Source organism: Sphaerodactylus townsendi, linkage group LG17 (assembly GCF_021028975.2).
Source record: "Sphaerodactylus townsendi isolate TG3544 linkage group LG17, MPM_Stown_v2.3, whole genome shotgun sequence".
Taxonomy (NCBI): Eukaryota; Metazoa; Chordata; class Lepidosauria; order Squamata; family Sphaerodactylidae; genus Sphaerodactylus; species Sphaerodactylus townsendi.
This window is the reverse complement of record NC_059441.1, coordinates 20,337,368-20,360,073: the sequence shown is the minus strand read 5'-3', so window position 1 is coordinate 20,360,073 and position 22,706 is coordinate 20,337,368. Positions and strand designations below refer to the sequence as shown.

General features: G+C 46.2%; 1 protein-coding gene across 1 annotated transcript in view; it reads left to right on the top strand.

Moving 5' to 3' along the window:
* The window catches only part of TICRR (TOPBP1 interacting checkpoint and replication regulator), a 25,299-nt gene extending 2,593 nt beyond the window's left edge, over window positions 1-22,706 (top strand). The window contains exons 3-22 of the mRNA XM_048481861.1: window positions 697-938; window positions 1,738-1,981; window positions 2,499-2,628; window positions 3,593-3,732; window positions 3,912-4,115; window positions 5,326-5,474; window positions 6,359-6,459; window positions 8,715-8,808; window positions 9,100-9,179; window positions 9,979-10,218; window positions 11,252-11,348; window positions 12,817-12,880; window positions 13,558-13,704; window positions 14,399-14,489; window positions 15,819-15,880; window positions 16,614-16,733; window positions 17,068-17,216; window positions 18,406-20,551; window positions 21,538-21,657; window positions 22,242-22,706. Of these exons, the coding sequence (XP_048337818.1) occupies window positions 697-938; window positions 1,738-1,981; window positions 2,499-2,628; window positions 3,593-3,732; window positions 3,912-4,115; window positions 5,326-5,474; window positions 6,359-6,459; window positions 8,715-8,808; window positions 9,100-9,179; window positions 9,979-10,218; window positions 11,252-11,348; window positions 12,817-12,880; window positions 13,558-13,704; window positions 14,399-14,489; window positions 15,819-15,880; window positions 16,614-16,733; window positions 17,068-17,216; window positions 18,406-20,551; window positions 21,538-21,657; window positions 22,242-22,354 (4,733 nt within the window). The 3' untranslated portion in view covers window positions 22,355-22,706. The remainder of the gene's footprint in view (window positions 1-696; window positions 939-1,737; window positions 1,982-2,498; window positions 2,629-3,592; window positions 3,733-3,911; window positions 4,116-5,325; window positions 5,475-6,358; window positions 6,460-8,714; window positions 8,809-9,099; window positions 9,180-9,978; window positions 10,219-11,251; window positions 11,349-12,816; window positions 12,881-13,557; window positions 13,705-14,398; window positions 14,490-15,818; window positions 15,881-16,613; window positions 16,734-17,067; window positions 17,217-18,405; window positions 20,552-21,537; window positions 21,658-22,241) is intronic.

Sequence of the window (22,706 nt, the reverse complement as noted above, 5' to 3'; positions counted from 1 at the left end):
TTAATCAAACAAAAGAATAGGAGCCAAGAACAACATGTAACTTAATTACAATTCCAAATATAAGGAGAGAGCCAGTAGTTAAATGATGTTGTATAAGAACATAAACTGATGAGCTGATATACTTTAAATATTTTTTCCAAAATTATAAAATCTATAAAGTTATAAACTTTTGTCCTCCAGCATGAGCATCACCATGATTCTATGTACATATGTTACGTTTCCACTATTTACATTTCATTTCATTGTTTCTTTATGAATAATATGGGAAGTTCTTGAGTAGGTCTTGGCTAAACTCGTAAATTTTGCCATTGTTTCATATCCCCTTGACTTATTTTCCCAATTCTCTAAACATAGCTGCCTTGAATTCTTAATACAGATTTGAAACAATTAACATATAATTTATTGCTGAAGTCATCCTCATGAGGAATGGAGGGTAGCAAATCTAATACATCTGAAAAGGAACCCAGAGAAGAAGCTGCTGGGTTAACCCTTGTCCCAGATAGATTTGTGGGAGGGTATTTGTTGCTTGCAGAAAAGTTTCCTTGTGTGTTTCCCAAGCTGGTAAACAAAGCATGAATCCTTGCTTGTTCCAAAGTTACCAGTTTACTGAACACATTACTTTGTCTTGGTTGGTTTACCTGTTTCTCGTTTGAAAGCTTTTCAGTCTCACTGGCTTCTGTTTATTGTCTCGAACAGGAACTCAAAAACCACAGAGCTGTGCAGTGACACTGGTGCCCTTGACTGTGAGCCAGAGACGTTTTGAGAATCCAGTCAGTATTTCTCTTAAATGTGCAGTGGCAGCTGGGGATATGATGCGTACTAGCGGCTTCCGCACAGAGGACTGGATAATTTGGAGTTCCCCACTGGACCAGTCTGTTCAGGAGACTTCTTTGTTTCAGCATCTTTTAAGGTGCATCGTGGTCCAAGGATTACATCTGGTAAGTGACTGGCTCTGTTTTGAATAACACCAGATAGCTAGTTGCGAAGAGATAAGCTAACAGCTTTTTATATCCGTTTATTTCTCTTACATCCCATCTTTCAGCAGCAATGGGACAAATTTCCCAGTGGGTCTTCCATACTGTCTAGACTTGCACTTTGTTAAGCTTTCAACACCTTAGCACCATTCTTGGGCCTGTCCTGTTGGTCATTGCTTTGTTTGCCCCTCATAAATTCTATTGCTTCTTTTGTGGGTTTTTGTGGGGGCCTTGAGGGAGCAATCCTAATCAAGTTTACTTGGAACTAAGTCCCATTTTATTCATTGGGACTTATTCTGATGAGGGTGTTCTCCATGCTGCTGCCTGAATCTTCTAGATTCATACATAAAACGCTGATAGAGAGCCAGCGTGGTGTAGTGGTCAAGAGCAGGTGCACTCTAATCTGGAGAACCGGGTTTGATTCCCCGTTCTGCCACTTGAGCTGTGGAAGTTTATCTGGTGAACCAGATTAGCTTGTGCACTCCAACACATGCCAGCTGGGTGACCTTGGGCTAGTCACAGTTCTTCAGAGCTCTCTCAGCCCCCTCCACCTCACAGGGTGTTTGTTGGTGGGGGGGGGGGGAGGGAGGGAAAGGAAATTGTAAGCCCCTTTGAGTCTCCTTACAGGAGAGAAAGGGGATTATAAATCCAAAATCTTCTTCTAGATGTTTTGGAAGCATCATTCTAAATTATTGTGCATCCTCTAAGTCGGTAGGCGATTTATCTGTGTAACTCTTGCTGCATCTTTGTTTCTGTTGGGAAGGTCGCTGACGTGTCTCCACCTGGATCCTGCTCCCCCTGTACTGGGATTTTTTCCCCCATTTCCAGTACAGCTGCAGTTCTTTCCCTTCTCTGTGCTGAAAGAACAGCTGAAGTTGAGAGATGTCTCCTTCAGACTGCTGAGGAAGGGAACCTATTGAAGGAGGCTGACTTCAGCTGTCCAGAAGCGGAGAACAGCTTGCTGGGTCAAGTAAACGACTTGAAAGAAAGTGACCCAGCTAGTCCAGGTAAGTTTGTTTCTTTGCTTATTGAAAACTGCCAATTTAAAATTTTTATTTAACCTGATATGCTGCCCTTTCCTGGCCCAATGGTCAGGCTTAGGCAGCTGACAACATTCCAAATAAACATCATTTACAATGCACATAAAACTCACCACTTGCCCGCCCTCTGCTGGGTCTTCTCAGTACCTTTGCACATTAGACGTTGCTACATCCAACAGTAATGGGGAATAAATACTGTGCTGTGAACGCCTATTAAATTAGGTGCTGCGGAACACTGGCAGGATAGTGCTGCTGCAGGCATCTTGCTTGCAGTTTCCTAGAAACACCTGGTGGGCACTGAGTGAACTCGATGAGCTTTGGTCTAACCCAACATGGCTTTTCTTATGAAAGCATCGTGGTTTTCCTCCTGGGGAAATACACCTGGAGTTTGAGGCTGCATTCTTTTAGCTGTGGCAAGGGCTGAGGCTGTTGATTGTTATTTAGGATTTTTGTTTGCTTGTGTGTGTTTGTAAACGGTCAACAGAGACACCAGTTCCAGAGTGGGCCCAGCAGGAGCTGCTTCGGGCACGTCGCTGGAGCCCTGAAGTGATTGAAGGCTGGTTCCCTTTGTCAAACCTCTGTGGAGCAAGCTTCCCTCTGATGGAATCGCTAAGGTAATCTTCAGAGATACTCTGTTTGTAGAATTCTATCCAATTTGTTTATTGTCTTTGTGCCAGTAAGACTTATGGTAACCCCATAAAGTTTTCAAAGCAAGAGACATTCGGAGGTGGTTTGCCGTTGCTTGCCTCTGCATCGCAACTCTGGTATCCCTTAGAGCAGTGGTTCTCAACCTTCCTAATGCCGTGACCTGTTAATATAGTTCTTCATGTTGTGGTGACCCCCCACCATAAAATTGGTATATATAAATTATAAAAAGACCGTTTTCTGATGGTCTTAGGCGACCCCTGTGAAAGGGTCGTTCGACCCCCAAAGGGGTTGCAACCCCCAGCTTGAGAACCACTTCCTTAGAGGCTGCCCATCCAAATTTTAAGCAGGATTTGCTTAGCTTCTGAGAATTGACCAGATCAGATTGGCTTGGACCATTCAAGTGAAGGTGCTCCCCAGTTAGCTCCTCTCAAATACAATTTAAACTGAATTGAAACCCAGTGTGGTATAGTGGTTAGAGTGGCAGACTAGGAGACACCTGCCTCACAAAATGTCTGTTGTAGGGAAAGGAAGGAAAAGGAATTAGTAAGCCCTTTAAGTCTCCTTAATAAAGAAACTTCTTCTACCTGAAACCGACTACTTTTGGGATCTTACTTGGCTCATGAGCAGCCCTTGGACTGCAGTACTACTTCTTGCCATTCTGCATATTGCCTTGTATAAACCCCAGTTTAATCATTAAAAAGTAGTTTCCCGTGGAGCGTTTCCATTTGGTCAAAACTGCAGCAGTGTGATCTGGGATGGCACAGGGTACAATGATTGTGTTAAATGGCACAAGAGAATAGGCATTCTGGTCTTTAGTCAATAGAAGGATATGAGATGTTACTTGCCATAGGTCTCTGCAGCAGGGAGAAGCAGCTCTTTTCCTCCTTGGGCCTATAACCCTTATTTTGGTGGGGATCTTTATTTCCACAGGTTACTCCAAGTAGCTCCACCTACTGCGGAAGAGACTTTGAAGTCCGAAATAGACTTGACCCAGAGCCTGGCTGAATTTTATCAGCGGAGAGCCTCTGACGTCTCCACTACATCTCGTCGACAGGATCACAAAAAGAGGCGTATGCACAATTTATGTTTTTGCTGATGTTCTGCATGTTAACCATCCCCAGTACCAACCTGTTCTTTTAAAAAGATTGCATTCTGCTGTCCTTGATTGCATTAATGTCTACAGCATTTGAGTGTGGTTGGTTGGTGATAATTTGTCTCAACCTGGACACACTTTTTTTTATTTGGGCAGGTGGAGCTCCCCGTACTCCGGTCAGACAGAAGATGAAGAGCATGCCACGTTCCCTTCAGATGCTGAATGTTGCGAGGCTGAATGTGAAAGCCCAAAAGCTCCAGCCGGATGAAGAGCCAGCAGCAAGTGAGAAAGTGGCCCAAAGGCCCAGAAGATCCGATGACGGAGTGGAGGAAAATGGAAGAACCGCGAGAACCAAGCTAGGTAGGTCCAAGATGAAATCCACGTATTTTCATTCTGGGCCCATAACCCAGATGGCCTTTCTGTCGCTCCCTCCACCCCAGCCTCCAGCAATAGTGTTCTGTAAGAACTCAGTGTAACATGTGCTAATGGGGTATAGTGGAGAGCCAGCATGGTGTAGCGGTTAAGAGCTGGTGGATTCTAATCTGGAGAACCGGGTTTGTTTCCCCACTCCTTCACCTGAGTGGCAGAGGTTTATCTGGTGAACTATATGTGTTTCCGCATTCCTACATTCCTGCTGGGTGACCTTGGGCTAGTCACAGTTCTCTCCCAACTCATCCCCACCTACCTCACAAGGTGTCTGTGGGAGAGGAAGGGAAAGGAGCTTGTAAGCCCCCTTGAGTCTCCTTACAGGAGAGAAAGGTGGGGTATAAATCCAAACTCTTTTTCTTCTTCGAGGGTTGGACTAGGATCTGAGAGACCCAGATTCAAATCCCCGCTCTGTCATGAAAGCTTGCTGGGTGATCTAGGTCCAGTTGCACACACTCCGCCTATCCTGCCCCTCGGGGCTGTTGGGAAGATGAAAATAGAGGAGAAGAACACTGCAAACTGCTTTGGTTCCTGTTGGGGAAAAAAAGCAGGGTATAAATGAAGTGAATAAATAATAGGTGCTGCTGGGGTGTGTGTAAAGTCCACACAGGCCACAGATGAGTTACAGCAACCTCTTAGGGTCTGCAAGGCAAGAGGCATTCAGAGGTGGTTAGCCATTTGTTTCCTATGCTTGAATTTGCTTCGTTGTCTCCCACCCAAATACTTACCAAAACTGATCCTGCATAGTTTCAAAGATCTGATGAGATCAGGCTAGGCTGGGACTTCCACGCCAGGCTGTAGTTTGCTGCTGTAGTAATGTCTAGGATTCTGTGTCTTGGCAACTGATTTCAATTAAAATCACAAACAAGAAACAGACCGGCTCTAAGAGCTGCGCCAAGAGCGAATGAAGCTGAAGGGAACAACAGCCCTGCTTTGCTTCGGAGATCTAACAAAATTGAGTTCTACCGTGCTGGCCTCCTCCCGCCCCGTCTTCTACTATCGCCTTATTAAATGCAAGATCTGCTTGCTTCAAAATGGAGTTAAGCGCCTTATTAGTATTGTTTGCATTGCAGAGGACGTTTTTGTGTTCAGCCCTTGCTTTCTATCAGTTGCCTTTTTGTATGTCTGTGTGTTTGGAAAACAGGCTTCAAGACTGAGGAAGAGATGGTCTCTTACACAACTGCGAGCTACCAGAAGGCTGTGGCCAGCGGAGAGAATTTGTCCCTGTGTGCTCGTGATATTGTGGCAGCTACGAACGTTTTTCAGATAGCAAGTGAGGTCCAAGAGAGAGCGGTAAGTGGATAGGCATCCTATATGCAAAATTGTGTGTGTGAGACAGAGACATTCCTTGGGGGAAAGAAAAAAACAAGCATGCAGTGGTTTTTTTGACATCAGGTAGTTGTTGCTGATCTATAACTAATACAATAGTATGTTTACCAGTGTTTCTTGCATTGTGGAGATTGAGTCTGCTAAATTTTGGCTATAATAGTATGTGTACTTTTTTGTACATACGAGCAGGCTCTGTTGGAACTGGGGTCCATGACAATATTATTTGGTTAATATCTTTTCCAGCCAGCATGGTGTAGTGGTTAAGAGCAGGTGTATTCTAATCTGGAGAACCGGGTTTGATTCCCTACTCCTCCACTTGAGTGGCAGAGGCTTATCTGGTGAACCAGATGTGTTTCTGCACTCCTACATTCCTCCTGGGTGACCTTGGGCTAGTCACAGTTCTCTTAGAGTTTTTTCAGCCCCACATACCTCACCAGGTGTCTGTTGTGGGGAGAGGAAGGGAAAGGAGCTTGTAAGACACCTTGAGATAAGGGTGGGGTATAAATCCAAACTCTTTTACCTCCCCAAGCATCCCTCAAGCCCCCAACCCTGGAGACCCCATTGGGGTGAAATCACTAGCAGCATTCCCAAGTAGTGCAGAGTCTCTAAGGTTGCCCCAGAGATAAGGCTGACGTTGGCTGACCCAAAGGTTGAGGAAGTTACTACGCACCTGAAGCAAAGGAAAACAAGCCCCCCGGCCATAGTTTCATGGCAAGAGCTGAAATGTTAACAGTTCTTAGCAGGGTCTTGACACTTGTCTCTTTGCTCTTTAAGCCATTAATTTAGCAAGTTTAATTATGATGTCATTGTTTTACCGCTGCTGTTTTTTCTTCTCTTTGTGTCCACAGGCAACCTGTGCAGGTGCTGTTCGAAGCAGCCTCCTGAGGACCAGCAAAGCCCTCCGTCAACAGCTGGGCAGCATCCCCGATCAGCAAGTCAAACTCAGAGAGTATGGGCCCATTGTATGCTTTCTGAAACTGTTTGTTCTTACTCCCATGACATATGGGCATTTGCCTGTGCAATAATGGCTGTCTCACTGTGTGTATATGTGGTGCAGGCGCTGCCGAGTCGCAACCGACCTACCCACCTATTAGAATACTTCCTTGTAAAGCAAATGGTGAAGTACTGAAGTCTATTCAAAGAGAGAACGCTAAACCTAGGGATTATGCAGACTTCTGTGAACCCATGGGCATCTCCAGACCTCACCATCCGTTTCTATGTAAATTATAGAAAGTTGAATGCTGTCACTAAGACAGATGCTTATCTGATGCCCCGAGTGGGTGCTTTGTTGGAAAAATTATATCTGCTATATATACTATAAGGAGCAGCAAAAATTATATCTACTATTGATCTGTGTAAGGGATTTTGGCAATTCGGGATGAACAAAGGGTCTCAATGTAAAACTGCCTTTATAGCAGCTGATGGGTTGTATGAGTTTAATGTTCTACCTTTGGGCTTGAAAAACTCCCCAGCCTCATTCCAGAGACTAATTAATTCACTATTGAATGAAATTAACCAACCCTATAGAGTTTTTAAGGCAAGAGACATTCAGAGGGGGCTCGTGTCTGGTCTAGGATCCCACTCAATGACAGGCTCTGGATTTGTCAATCAGAAGCTTTATTGGAATGGACACTTTGAACCTGGCTTTGCAAAAGCCAGTTCTGATCCGCCACTCAATTTCCCACAGTATAACCCCTCTGTTGCCACACACAACCCCTACCCCCCGTCCTGCCCCTTCCCATGTAGCGCAACAGCAGAAGTGGAGGAAGAAAAAAAGTCCCCCCTCCCCAAGGTCGGGCGAGAGATAGAAAGCCACCTGGCAGAGAAGGCCAGAGATGCCTCTGTTATCTATAGTTCCAAGCAGACAGGAGAGAAGGGAAGAATATCAAAGGGTGATCAAGAGGCCCAGCGTGAAGCACCTACAGGCCCCCTGGCAGTTTGCCATTGCCTGTCTCCACATAGACACAGAATATTCTGAAAGAACTGTGACTGGGTCAAGGTCACTAAGCAGGCTTCATGTAGAGGAGTGGAGAATTGAACATGATTCTCCAAATTAGAGTCCACCATTCATGTGGAGGAGCGGGGAATCAAACCCGGTTCTCCAGATTAGAGTCTTGCCGCTCTTAACCACTGCACCATGCTGGCTCTCTGGGCTGTTTCACTACAATTCTTGCCATTATTAAGTGTAGCTTTCTTCATTAGACTCATGGTAGCCACACGTGTCTGATATAAAACTAAAGTTCTCAAAATCAGCAGGCTGCAGCAATTAATATAATAATAATTGTCTGCTATCAAGTCACAGCAACTCATGGCAAGCCCAGGACTGTGGGCAAGAGATGAGCAGAGCCGGGCTAATCCGGCAATGAGTTTTCAAATTGTTAATTAATTTTTTGCTGACTTATGGCAACCCCTTAGGGCCATGCTGATGGGAATTGTAGTCCATGAACATCTGGAGTGCCATAGGTTCGCCACCACTGCCTTAGGGTTTGCAAGGCAAGAGGCATTCAGAGGTGTCATGCCCCTGATATTCATAGCGTCATAGAGTTGGAAAAGACCCCAAAGGCCATCAAGTCCAACCCCCTGCAATGCAGGAACACACAATCAACCCATCCTTGACAGATGGCCATCCAGCCTCTCTTTAAAAAACTCCAAAGAAAGAGATTCTACCACACTCCCAGGTAATGCATTCTACTGTCCAACAGCCCTTAGTGCCAGGAAGTTTTTCCTGATGTTTGGGTGAATCTCTTTTCCTTCACCTTGAACCCATTACTCCTGGTCCTAGTCTCTGAGACAGCAGAAAACAGGCTTGCTCCCTCACCAACATGACATCCCTTCAAATATTTAAACATAGCTATCATTGTCCCCCCTTAACCTTCGTTTCTCCAGACTAAACATCCCCAGCTCCCTAAGTCTCTTTTCATAGGGCATGGATTCCAGACCTTTGACCATTTTGGGTGCCCTTCTCTGGACATGCTCCAGCTTGTCAATATCCTTCTTAAATTACGGTGCCCAGAACTGAAAACAGTACTCTAAGTGAGGTCTGACCAATGAAGAGTAGAATAGTACAATTACTTCCCTCTGTTTAGACACTGTACTCTTATTGATGCATCCCAGAATTGCATTGGCTTTCTGGCCTGCCATGTCACATTTCAGATCCTAGTCTGTCACCTTAACCACATTATTGCTCTCCCCCTTTTTTTACAGGTGCCAGCTTCAAGTGTATTTGCGCTTGGAGATGTCTGTGCAGTGCCCCTGGGTACAAAGCAGCACAGATGAAATGGAACAGCTTGTCGAGGAGGTAAGCTAAAAGCCCGGTTTCACTGGGCTCCAGAGAACTGTGATTCAGTAGAAACCAGAATTGCGATCCAGTGGCTGTGAATGGTTTCTTCGACTGCTCTCAGGCCCATTCCGCACATGCAGAATAATGCACTTTCAATCCGCTTTGCAGCTGGATTTTACTGTGTAGAATAGCGAAATCCAATTGCAAACAATTGTGAAAGTGGATTGAGAGTGCCTTATTCCGCATGTGCGGAAGGGGCCTTAGTTTAATTGACCTGCAGCTACTTTTCCTCCCCTCCCTCCCTTGCAGATGACGGAAGTGCTGCGCATCTTGTGCTTGACCGAAGACCCAGCGTACCTTACCAAATTTTTAGAAGATGTTGTAGAAATGTAAGTCCTGGCTCGGATCATGGAGGAACGTATCCTTATGCTTGGTTGATTTCATCAAACAGTGATGGCAAACCTTTTCGAGACCGAGTGTCCAAATTGCAACCCAAAACGCACTTATTTATCGCAAAGTGCCAACACGACAATTTAACTTGAATACTGCGGTTTTAGTTTAGAAAAAATGGTTGACTCCAAGGTGTGCATTACTCGGGAGTAACTTGGTGGTAGTTGGTGGCTTTGCTTTGAAGCAACCGTGCAACTCTTCCAACGGGTGAATCATGACCCTAGGAGGGTTTACTCAGAAGCAAGCCCCATTGCCAGCAACCGAGCTTACTCCCAGGTAAAGGATCACACTTTAGTTCTTTGCATGAAAATCAGTGGGGTTTAACAGCGCTTAATAGGGTTACCTACACTGCTTCCCCAAAACTAGGTCTTAGGTTTAATGCTAATAATCGAGCCCAGCGGCCCAGGCCAGCCTAGATTGGGGGGGGGGGGGTGCTCTGTTTGCGTGTGCCCACAGAGAGGGCTCTGAGTCCCACCTCTGGCACCCATGCCATAGGTTCGCCACCACTGTCATAGAAGTATCTTTAGCTGGTACATAGATAGAGAGATAGAGATAGATATTTATACGTTACTATTTCCCTGTAGCCTCTGGTTCGTCGGTTATGACGGATTGGACCACTGTTCCATCTGCTTCAGTACTGTCTACTATGGCTTGCGGTAGCTTTCTGGGGCTTCGGCAAAGAAGGGTGGCAAGAGACCCTGTTGCTTAGTTCATGTTCTTGTTACGCTGTTTTTCTAGATATATGGATTCGATACCCAAAACCCTCGGGAGCTTATACTACAGTCTGGGGACGCAGGTGCCGCCCAAACTGGCCTCCCTCCTGCCAGCAGACTTCTTTGGCGATGATTCCCTGAGCCAGGAAAGCCCCGCCCCGCCCCATCTGGCTTCGGCCGCTTCTGTCCCCACTGCCAGGCCGGGTTCTGTAAGCGACGAGGGGAACAAACTGGAGGAGCTCCGCACCAGATCAGCCAAGAAAAGGTGAGAAGTAACACTGGACTGGAATTGGATCAGGATGCAGTTTATTTCTGGATGTCATAGAATCATAGAAACCAAGTCGGAAGGAACTTCCAGAGACCTCTAGTTCAGCCCTTTACACAGTGCAGGAAATACACTATTACTGCACACAAACACACACTCATTGGGCCTACTCCAGGCCCGGAAGATGTCAAAAAGCCTCCAGTTTTGCCAGGAGAAAAATTGCTTTCTAACCCCAAAGTGGCAATAAGTGTGTAAGAACAGGCCACAAAGGCTGAGCTAATTCATCCCCATTCTTGCCTTCCCCTGAAGTCTCTGAACTCCAGATTGATAAAAGAACTGAAATTACCCAGTTCTTTAGCGGGGGGGGGGAGGAGGAACGCAGCAGAGTTATAAAAAAGAAGTTATCCTTTAATAAAGTTCTAGATATAAAAAAAGTTGGGCTACAAAACATATTTACAAAAGGAGGAAGACAAAAGAGCTAAAAAGCTCTGGCAAGCAAACAAGCTGACACAATAAGTGAGCAAGAAAAAAAATACAGCGCAGCGGCACACAATGATGCAGCATAAGGACCAGGAGGAGAGCAGGATTTCTGGAGGATGCTTGAAATATAAGCCCTACTCCAAAAATAAGCCCTAGGTTCAGATTCCCTGGCGCAGCTGATCTAGTCATGTGGGGGGCGCACAATCATGGAAAAAAAGAAGACATCCCCTGAAAATAAGCCTTAACGCATCTTTTGGAGCAAAAATTAATATAAGACCCTGTCTTATTTTCGGGGAAACACTATGGAGCATAGAAAGCTACACCATGATATACAGACAATGAAGGTGACCCCCAATTAACTGCCCAACTGCCCTGCATTAACATACAGCAACCCAATGATGCAAATGTCTTGCTCCGGCAATGACTTATTCAAGAGATGCCAAACATTCTAACACAGATTTCAAAGACTTTTGCAGACGGTGCAGAGTGGAGGCGGTTCTTCTTCAGATCAGGGCTGAAATGTTACAGTTACAACATGATCTTCTGCTTGTAGAAAGAGCACGTTATCCAGGCACCGAAGCGTGACCGACTCATCACTGAACTTGCGCCAAATAGAGATCCCTCGAGCACGCAGAACTCGGATTAGAAAGGTAAAAATGTTGTGCAAAAATTTTCATGTAAAATTCATGTGAAGGTAAAAATTTTCAGGGAGAAAGACCATACCTGAAATCTGTGACCCCTTCCGCACATGCAAAATAATGCGTTTTCAAACCACTTTCACAACTGTTTGCAAGTGCATTTTGCTATTCCGCACAGCTTCAAAGAGCACTGAAAGCAGTTTGAAAGTGCATTATTCTGCATGTGTGGAATGAGCCTGTGTCTATTTGCTTTGTGGCTATATGTGATCTTTAGGAGGACTTGATGCTGAAGATCACATATAGCCACAAAGCAAATAGACACAGGCTCATTCCGCACATGCAGAATAATGCACTTTCAAACTGCTTTCAGTGCTCTTTGTTTTAATTTCTTACTGGAAAAGAAACGGCATGGGGAAAAACTCAAAATCCAACCATTAAATATAATTTTTGAAAGATATACATAGAGACTAAAAGTATAAATGGTGGCAGAGCTACATATAGCTATAAAAGGTTTCCAAATATCTAAAAATAAGTCCATATACAGCTGTTGCCTGTATGTCATATGTCCAATATTGATAGAGTTCTGAGGTCCTCGGTCGATTAATTTACTAGAGGTGAGCTTTTATTCGCCCTATCATTTTAATTTCATATGGGAAAACACATCAAACGGATGTTGTCGTGACACAATGCTCCATTGTTCTCTAGCTGCAGAAATGGCAAATGGCAATCTAGCGTAAGTAGGTGCATTCCATTTTGTGGGGCACTGGACAAGAAGCCCTCAATAGTTACTCCAAGCTAACATGTCTGCTGATGATATAGACTAACATCAGGGAAGCCAAATCCTCTTTGATGCTGTTCACATTGTACATCGAAAAAAGTTCCATTTGGTTTCATCCTGATTTTTAAACAAACAATGCTACACTTGATCTTAGCCAAGAGACGGAAAAGCCCTATTGCTCCACTAATTATTTCAAGACCTTAACTGTTCCGCATTATCATAGGTGTTTTACAAAAGCAAGGTTAAATGTATTCCCTTCGGAATACCTGAAAGGTAGGTTCAAAGGTGTACCTCTAGCTCTCAGGACACGGAAACTGTCTAGACTGTAAGTTGCCCCATCGTGAGCACCAACTGAGGTTGTTTTCAATGTTGTTGAACCTGAGAGGAAGTTCTGCGCAGTCCTGTGTCCCCTTTCTGGCAGGGTTTCTTTGGCAAAAAGTTTGGCGGAGGTATTTAGCTTGAAAAACCAGAGAACCTCGGATGCTGATTCCTGGCGTTAATTGTTTAGTTTTAACTCTGTCTCTTGTGTACATTTATAATATTTTATCGGCTGTGTTGCTATTCAACTGGTATTATGTTTTTCATTTTGTACATGGTCACTGGTTTGGGTCAGTAGACTTGCAGTGTTAGTTGCCGGAACAAGGCCTAGGCATATAGATGCAGTTTAGAAATCATTCCAATACCTTCTTCTAATGCCTTCAGGACAGTTCCCAGGTGTCAGTTGATCTGAAACCATTCCCAGCAGCACAGAAAACACCAGTGCAAGGTATGTCTCCTTTTCTTTCTTTAGTCAGAGCCTAGTTGGTGGCTTTAGGTGTGTTTTAAACATGCTTGTTTTCTCCCTCTGGCTTGCTGACGGGCACAGCAGGTAGAAAGGAACAGTGGTCTGCCTCATGGAGACCTTGAAGGGTTTTCAAGGCAAGAGGTGAGGTGGTTTACCATTGCCTGCCTCCACGTGGGCATAGAGAATTCTGAGAGAAGTGTGATTGACCTAAGATCACCCAGCAGGCTTCATATGGAGGAGTGGAGAATTAAACCCAATGAGAATCTGCCGGTCTTAACCACCACACCACAATCAATTGAAGAGATAGGGAGATAAAATACATTCTTGTCTGACACCTTTGCCAATTGGAAACCATTCTGTCCCAACAGTCGCCTCCATAGTACGTGTTGCATATCAAACAACCAGATGCCGTGGCGTACTAATTTCTTTTAAGACCAACCATATAATGCCACTTTGTTGTAATCTATGAAATGCAAATGTTTATTCTCAAATTCTCTTGTATGCTCCAGTAACCAAAGTAGATTTGCAAATTTACAAGAATGTTGCTGATGTAGTTTTTCAGCATGATGAATGTTTTGCTGTTTTTCATCACTTTTCTTTCATATTGAGGTAGAAGTCCTCTCTTTTGCTTAGCGTTTGGCTTTTCTTGATGCTTTCAGAAGTGACGAAGGTGCGACGGAACCTTTTCAATGAGGAAACGCAGGCTCCAGGCAAAAGGTCCTTCAAAAGGATCCCTCGAAGCCAATCGGTATCAGCTTTGGAAGGGCTGAGGCCCAAACACAGCCAATCTAACGAAGCTCCTAGAGGTAAGAAGAGGAGTTTGCATTTATACCCTGCTTTTCTCACCCATAATGAGCCTCAAAACGGCTTACAAGCTCCTTCCTTTCCTCTCCTCACAACAGACAGCTTGTGAGGCAGGTGGGGCTATGAGAGTTCGGAGAGAACTGTGACCAGCCCAAGGTCACCCAGCAGGCTACATGTGTAAGAGCAGGAAGACCAATCCAGTTTAGCAAATAAGAGTCTGCTGCTCATGTGCAGGAGTGGGGAATCGAACCCGGTCCTCCAGATTAGAATCCACATGCTCTTAACCACTAAACCATTCTGGCTCTGAGAGAACTACTGCAGTTGGATAGGGTTCTCGCCTTATCAGGGCTATTCTTGCTTTTTCTGAAATAATGCATCCTATAATTTCCTGCCACGTTCTTTAAAGCAGTAGCTACATCCACTGTTCTCTGAAACTTCCCGACAGTCAGGGGTGTTCAACAGTGGAATGCACTAACTCTGAGAGTGATGGAGTCTCCTTTGGAGGTTTTTCAAGAGAGGCTGGATGGCCGTCTGTCAGCAGTGCTTTGATTATGTGTTCCTGCATTGCAGGGGGTTGGACCTGATGACCCTTGGGGTCTCTTCCAACTCTATGATTCTTTGCAAGCAAGCTTTGCTAAGCTTCAGCCACAGTGCAGGCTCAGGTGCCTTGCATGACCATTGCTTCCTCTCTTTCAGATCATCACAAGCTACTGACCAAACGGGTGGCTGAGACGCCGTTGCACAAGCAGGTCTCCCGGCGGCTGCTGCATCGGCAGATCCAAGGCCGGTGAGTTGCACACCAGGTAGCTCAAACTGCTTTGGGCAGAGAGGGAAACGGTCACAAACTCCCTCCATCAGGTGCTCTTTTCCTGTTCCATTCCGCATGCAACTCTGCCAGTAGTCCCTCTACCCCTTCCGTCCCTCTGCACGCAAGTTCCCTATCTCTGCATGGAACTGAGCCACCTGCGAGAGCTTCCCCTGTTGAACGGTCGCCCAATCTGCGCGGCACCAACACAGTGTCTGTGCTGCCTACAGGGTACATTGAACTCAACTGAGCTTTCCCCTTAACCCCCCACCTGGTGCCAAACCTTCAGACTTTTTCTTTATTTTATTTAATTGATTGGACAGTATTTATTTACAATATTTATTTATCAACGACCAGCACAAGATTAAATAATAATAATCACAGTATAAAAATCCTCAATACAAAACCCAAACACAATTAAACTTACTAATAACAATTGAGGGCAATATTTGTTGTATGGAGTTATCCAGAATTATCCTAGTCTTCGGTGCTGTCGGGCCAAATTTAGTGACCTTGTTTCAAAATTCTTATCAGGCAGTTTTATCTTGGACTTTTACTTTGTACGTTGTCTGGGATGACCGATGTTACTGTTAAAAGGGCACTACAAATCTGTTTGTGAAAAGTACAGTCCAACAGAACATCTCTGATCAGTTATTTCTTAATTTCTTTTCTTTTCTCACGAAAAACAAATGAACAAAACATAATGTATTACACATCACATATATATTGACTTCCAGCTGTCCCATCTTTGTTTAAAGTTCACTCTAGATTCATGCATATAATTAAGACATTACTTCAATAAATGTTTCTTAAGTGTATTCTAGTGTTTACAATCTATTGTTTTCTTGAGATTTCAAACCCTGCCACTGCTTCTCTATTTGAATAGGTTTTCAAAGATATTCTGTAAAAGGTTTCCAGTTTTCTAAAAGTTGTCCAAACCGTTGCCTCTTAATAGCCATTTCTGAATATTCTGTGACTTCCAGAATCCAGTCCTCTTTTGTTGATATCTTATTATCTCTCCGTTTTGCATGTATAAAGTCCTTGCTGCGGTCATCATATACATAAACAGAGTTCTATATTGCTTAGGAAAGCCCTCTCTCATAATCCCCAACAGGATTTCTTTGGCTTTTGACTTTCTTTGGCCACTACTTCTCTATTTGAATTTTGAGCCCTCTGGGGGAGGGCGGTATATAAACCCAACCAATATAAATAAATAAATAAATAGGTTGTCCAAAAGTATTCCGCAAAATGCTGCTCCTATCTTGTTTTATGTAATTATATTCAATAAATCAAGGGCTGTTTTCACTGCAGGTGTTCAGACCCAGGGCCTGAAGTGGGTGTTGTGGAAGAATCTCCGGAAAAAGCTCCAATTGGTAGGTATTGGTGTAAATCGAAATCTTTTTCCTCTGTTCTGGATGACACAAACTTTGGAAAACGGTGGTCCCCTCGCCATAATTGATCTTAGCAGACCAGGTGCTCGGGGGGAGCAGCAGCAGCAGCAGAAGGCCATTGCTTTCACCTCCTGCACTTGAGCTCCCAAAGGCACCTGGTGGGCCACTGCAAGTACCAGAGTGCTGGACTAGATGGACTCTAGTCTGATCCAGCGGGCTCTTTCTTATGTTCTTATCTTTGAAACTCAGCAATGTGCATTATTCTGCCTGTACGGAAGGGGCCAGAATCTCACCCATTTGGTTTTGTACTAAAAAGGCATTTGCTGTTAGGAGGGGGAAAGCTGGCCGTTGCATTCCTTCTGCCCAAAGAAATTTCAGATAATTTCAGATGCAGATAATTTGTTTCAACAATTGTAGAAACTGGCAGCTTTCTTTTTTTTTTTTTTTTTGGCAGGATATAACCTATTTCCTGGAGTTGTGGGGAAAATTTGGACTTTGCTTTGCTTATGTAGGAAGAATTGCTGGGGAGAAGGGAAGGGCCCAAAAGCATAGCGAGCAAAACTGAATTTCTCAGTAGTGGCAGGTGGGTGGTAGGGATAGAAGCAGAAGTTACTTTTTTGACATGGGTGGTTCAAGCCTTCCTTCCGTGGTCAGGAACATAGTCTTGAGGACATTTTTTTTAAATGTTAATGCATTTCTCTTATTCCCTTTAAAGTTGGCTTAAGAAGGAGCCCTCGGATCAAGCGGTTGTTGCTGGATAAAACGTTATCTGGTTCGTTCCCGTCCTCCCAGGCTACCTTGAAGAATGTTCAGCACACTCCAGAGGATTTAGCAGGTATGCGAGCAGGTTGGTGCTCTGTCCCGGTGAGGAGATGCCTCTCTGGGTCCAGCAAGATTGATGCTTCCTCTGGCCTCTTCACCAAAAATCACACCCGCTTTCTGCCTGGCGACTGTATGGCAGAGATTCAGATTTCCAAATGTAGGTCTGTAAAACTTGAAATTCTTGCTACACTCTTACCCACTAAAAGCAAGTTTGTCCTGGGCTTCATCGGCCAACTGTCCTAAATTCCCCTTCTGCCCTGGGGTAGAAAGTGAACCAGCTAACACGCTGCCCAAGAACTTGAGGATACAGAAGCCACAATAACAGACATTCTGGTGTTTTTTCGTAGGCCAGGCTTTGCTGTGCCCTAAAAAAACCATCCAGTCCCCCAAGAGCCTTCTCTTCGGAGCGCTTCATGACACACCCGGTTCTGGAGGGACCGAATCACACAGAACAAGGAGAACATCTTTAGTCTCAGATGATCCTGTTGCTTACCAGGTAAAACACCTTTTGTGTGGCTTCTGCTTATATCTAGTTGTCTCTATGACTGCAGGCTGTCTGTTGCAAGGTATAGCTACTTGGGCTCGACTAGACACAGTCCGAGACCAACAGAAAACACTGAAATACAATACAGTAATAACGTTCATGAGCAGTTTCGCATGACGCCAGTGATCTCTGTCATCTGCTAGCAATGTGGCAAAACGCTGCCCGTGAAGTGGCTGAGTCCTTATCTCCAAGTAAAAACTGAATGCTCAAGTTATTAGGGTAACCGGGGGTAACTAGACAATCCAAAAGGCTTAGTCAAGCAGGGGCAAGATTAATTGGTTTCCAATGTCCTTGCAGAAGTTACAGTATTGTAGAATGTGATCCGTCATGGTGTAGTGGTTAAGAACAGATGGATTCTAATCTGGAGAATCGGGTTTGATTCCCCACTCCTCCACCTGAGTGGCAGAGGCTTATCTGGTGAACCAGATGTGTTTCCGCACTTCTACATTCCTGCTAGGTGACCTTGGGCTAGTCACAGTTCTTCTGAACTCTCTCAGCCCCACCTACCTCACAAGGTGTCTGTTGTGAAGAGGGGAAGGGAAAGGAGCTTGTCAGCCACCTTGAGTCTTCTTACAGGAGAGAAAAGTGGGGTATAAATCCAAACTCTTCTTCCTCTTCTCTTAATTGCATTAGCATTACAGGGACATAGACGTGCCTTCCTAGGCCACTTCCGGAACCTTCCGCTAAGCAGGGCTGATAGAAAAGCATTAAAACAAGCTGTTGAGAAAGCCCATCAAAATTTAATAATAGCAATAACTGTTAAATGTGGTGCAGCACCAACAGCCTCAGTCGAGCTGATCATTTCATAACGAGCAATGGCGCAGAGTTGTTGATAACACAAAAGCAGGAGAGACCAGCCGTTGAGGGTGCCCTGCTTTTATCCTCCCCTCTGCTGTATAGGGTCCCTAACGTCATCGGGACCCATCATTCGTCTTGGGAGGGTGGCATATGGGTTCGTGGGATACTGTTTTAGATTGTAGATTTTAAACTTTTATATGTTTATGTTTATATATGCTTTTATATTGTTCACCGCCCTGAGCCCTTTGGGGATAGGGCGGTATACTAAATCAAATAAATAAATAAATAAAATGCTGTTCTTGGTGCTCCAAAGTGGTGATCTGTTGTCATTTCCCTTCTGCAGACACCTAAAAAAACTCCCCACCGGTCTTCTCAGAGACTGCTGAGCCCCCCCGGCACTGTCCTGAGAAGATCTCCTCGGATTCAAGAGAAGGCCAAGCAGGCCCTTCTGAAAAGCCCAGTCCAAAAACAGACAGCGGCAAAGAATTTGGGCTGCCTCTTCTCCCCTCCCAAGCGGAAGAGCAAACCTTCACCTGCATCCGCTAAGAAGAAAGGAGAATCTCTGACTCACGCTGCTCTGCCAAAGGGAAACTTGTCTCCGCCTTGCACAGCTTGGCTGCAGCATACACCCAGAAAGCAGGAGACGGGGGAAGCTCTGGATGAGGTGTTTGGTTCACCCCAAAACGGTTCCCATTCAGCCTCCTATTTCATAGCACCAGCTCTGTATCCATTGTGTCCCAGGGAAAGCTCTCCCTCTCAGCTTCGCTCTCCTAGGCGATCCTCAAGAATTATCCAGAAACTGACCTCTCCAGCTTCCGCTCGGAAGAGGCAAGAAAGGCCAGAGGAAAAAAGATCGAGAGATCGGAAGCCTCTGACGCCATTGAAGTCAGACTCTGTGCCAGCAGACCGATCCCCCAGAAAATCTCTAGGTGGGCTTTTGGATCAGTCTTTGAGCCCCGAGAGCATTGGGGTTGCTGAGGCTTCTTGTCCTCAGCTGTCCCCGTCCAGTTTGGAAGAGGCGCCCACACCCAAAAAATCATGGAAAGCTCAGGATGCATCCGGCATGACGCCGGCAAAATCTGTCCAGTCCCCTTCCAGCACGTCAGAAGATCCCTTGCATGCACACAGAAGTAAGAGGGGATCTCTTCAGTGGGATGTAAATGTCAGTCTTTCCACTGAAAAAGATTCGTTCTGCAGACCTGGAATTAATGAGTGTGTCTCTTTGGTGCAGAGATATGAACAGACTGCAGGAATTGGGACCCCAAATAAGAGTCGTTCAGATAAATGTCTGTTACCTGAACTCTTGGCTAGAGATAGTGAGCGTGTTCTGGATTCCATAGCAGCATGTGAGTGCATAGATCCTGCCAACGTGGGGAGCCACAAATTGCTCTCAAATACATCTGCACGGCCACAAACCCCCACAACTTTACCAAATAAAGTTTTGCCAGCAGCAAAGTTTTTGGATTCGCAGCAGCCGGTTTTCCAAACCCCTCCCAGACACGCCACAAAACCCCTGGCCCCGAAGCTCGGTTCGCGCACCTATGTGCTACGCTGCACTCCAGACAGAAGGCAGCGGGAAGCTGCCGCCCGGCTGGGCAGCCTCGAAAGCACCTTGCTTACTCCGCCAAGTACTCACGCTTTGCCTTGTGCGATGGGTCCACCTACCTATGAGGTTCAGCTGGAGATGCAGGCGTCCGGCCTGCCCAAGCTCCGCATCAAAAGGGTTAGTTCCGGGGTACCCGTGGAACCACCATCCCAAGCAGAGGCGAGAGAACTCAAGAAAGAGGACGGTGAATTTGACACAGGGGAACTTTGTGTGAGCTGGTGTGGCCGGCATTCCAGTAGACTGGAACCAGTCTGCATCTCGCCATCTTGTTGCCGGTCTGCCCACAGTACTCCGGGGGAGTCGGGAGGGGGGCAGACATACATATGCCAGTCCTACACCCCATCTCGCTGCATCTCAAGCTCCACTCCACCATCGAATGGCCACGTAGGGGTTTCTTGGACACCTTCTCCGAAGCAGAAAATCAGAGTCACCCCCGAAGCGATCAAAGACTGGCCGCGGAGGAAGAGGGCCGTGGTCGGCTGCAGCAAGAGCGAGAGGCAAGCGGAGCTCACTGTGGAAATCCCAGCTGCTGACAAGTGGGGAGGGAGGACTTTGGAGCTCTCTGGGGGCAACGGAGCCCTGGGTGCGGGTGAGTTTGAACTGGAGGGCGTCTACAGGCTCCAAGACCAGTCGCCGGGCAGTGACACAGAAACACATGCGGATAAGTGTGTCCCCAAAGGGACTTTTGGAGTACGGTCCCGGAAAAGGGTTTTTGAACACCTGTCTCCGGAGGAGGAAGCTGGTGGGGAAGTCAAAAGGACCTGCCCCGTCAGAGAGGACTCTGCTGGGTCTGTTCACCCGACGGAACTGGTCAACGTAGCCCAAGAAAGAGCGTCACCAGTCGGAACAAATGGGGAAAAAGAGGAGGCCTTCGGTTTTCCAGGTGATTGTGATCAACACTTGGAAATTCAAAACTCGGTTGTAACAGAACTGCCCCGGAACCCACAAGGGTTGAAATGGAGCGCCCCCAAGCTGATCTGAGGCACATCAATGGGGGTGTTCTCGGTCAATGGGGAGCAGACCTTCAGGACCGGGTGGGGAGGCACCAGTGTGTTGGGTTGGGGGTGGCTGGCAGGGAGCGTGACCCTCTGACCGAAGCCCAGTGGCATAGGGCTGGGAGCTGGAGGAGCATGATTGGACCAAATGAGCTTTGCTCTCTTTTGCTCTGAATTTAGGGAACCTCCCTCTTGGCCATTGCAGGTCACCTGAGGAATCACAGAGCCTAGTTAAGCAGCTTGTTTGTCCATTCCTGCCAACAGAGCAAGAGGGGAAAGAAACGGTTTCTTCTTTGTTTCCTGGTCCCAGGCAACCAAAGCAGTCTCACAAATCAGCAAGAAAACCATTAACTTGTAGACCCTTTCAAAAAATTGTCCTTCATTTAGAAGCAGGCAATGACAAACCACCTCCTAATGTCCCTTGCCTTGAGACAGGCAGGCAATGACAAACCACCTCCTAACATGCCTTGCCTTGAGAGAGGCAGGCAATGACAAACCACCTTCTAACGTCCCTTGCCTTGAGAGAGGCAGGCAATGACAAACCACCTCCTAATGTCCCTTGCCTTGAGAGAGGCAAGCAATGGCAAACCACCTCCTAACATCTCTTGCCTTAAGAGAGACAGGCAATGCCAAACCACCTCCTAATGTCCCTTGCTTTGAGAGAGGCAGGCAATGGCAAGCCACCTCCTAACATCTCTTGCCTTGAAAACCCTGTGGGGTGGCCGTAAGTCACCTGTGACTTGAGAGCAAACCCCACTTCCCCGCAAAAACCAGGCACACTCAAGAGTCCTTTGGATTTGGTAAACCTCTAAGCAATCAAGATTTCATTCAGCTGTACCTCATTTGCTGACCCTTCCTCATTTCCCCTTCCCAGGCTTAACTCCACCCGGTTCTTCCATGAAGAGCTCCATCTCTGCTAGCAGTCTTCGGGCGCTGACAGTGTCCCCCATGCTTTACCAGGGACGTGCCACATCGTGGAGGAAGCGCCGCCCAGGTAAAAAAAGAATGTGATTGGGTTAAAACTGCTGAGAGCAAGCGGAAGGGGAGGAGGGCAAAGATTTGGAAAGGCAAGTTCCCTGAGTGGATGGAGCATCATTCAGGAGAGAAAAGGGAAGGGTAATAAATCCAAACTCCTCCCCTTCTAATTTCACAAGTTTCCTGTTTTAAAACTGGGCAGGCATCAATTTAATTGGCTGTGTATTTGGGGCAGCTGGGACTTGAGAGCCAGTGTGGCGTAGTGGTGAAGAGCAGGTGCACTCTAATCTGGAGAATCGGGTTTGAGTCCCCCCTCTGCCACTTGAGCTGTGGAGATTTATCTGGGAAACCAGAGTAGCTTGTGCACTCCAACACATGCCAGCTGGGTGACCTTGGGCTAGTCACAGTTCTTCAGAGCACTCTCTGCCCCACCCACCTCACAGGGTGTTTGTTATGGGCAGGAGGAGGGAAAGGAGATTGTAAGCCCCTTTGAGTCTCCTTACGGAAGAGAAAGGGGGGATAAGAATCCAAGCTCTTCTTCTGGGGCTGGAACTGAGCACTGCCTGCCAATCCTTTAATGGGCTCCATTTCCCTCCCATGCAGAAGACAACTCTGAGCTGGCGGCTGCAAGTGAAGAACTATCTCCATTCCAAAGAGCGCCCTCTAGACGGCACCTTCTCAGCAGGACATATTCGCGGAAACGCCTGCTGAGCTGAACTCGGGTCCACGACCGTGCGAACACTTTGAGCCAGGTAGCGAGAGTTGGCTTTGGACAAGATCCTTTTAAAAACCAAAGCCCAGGCGTCGCTGGTCCCAGCGGAGGCGTCTGTTGTCCAGGGGCTGCATCTCCCCTCTTGAACCTTTCTGCAGTGGGCTCCTTCGTTCCCGTGGCCAGGAAGGAAAAAAGAAGGAACAGGAACCGGAGGGAAAAGCTTATTCCTCCATAAACGTGGCCGGGTGCCGTTGCAGCGGCCCACCTCCCTTCAGCGACCGAAAGGAAGCAAAATACTGGGATGGAGAACTGTATTACTTTTAACTGATTGTTTTGTAAAATAAATTTGATAACAA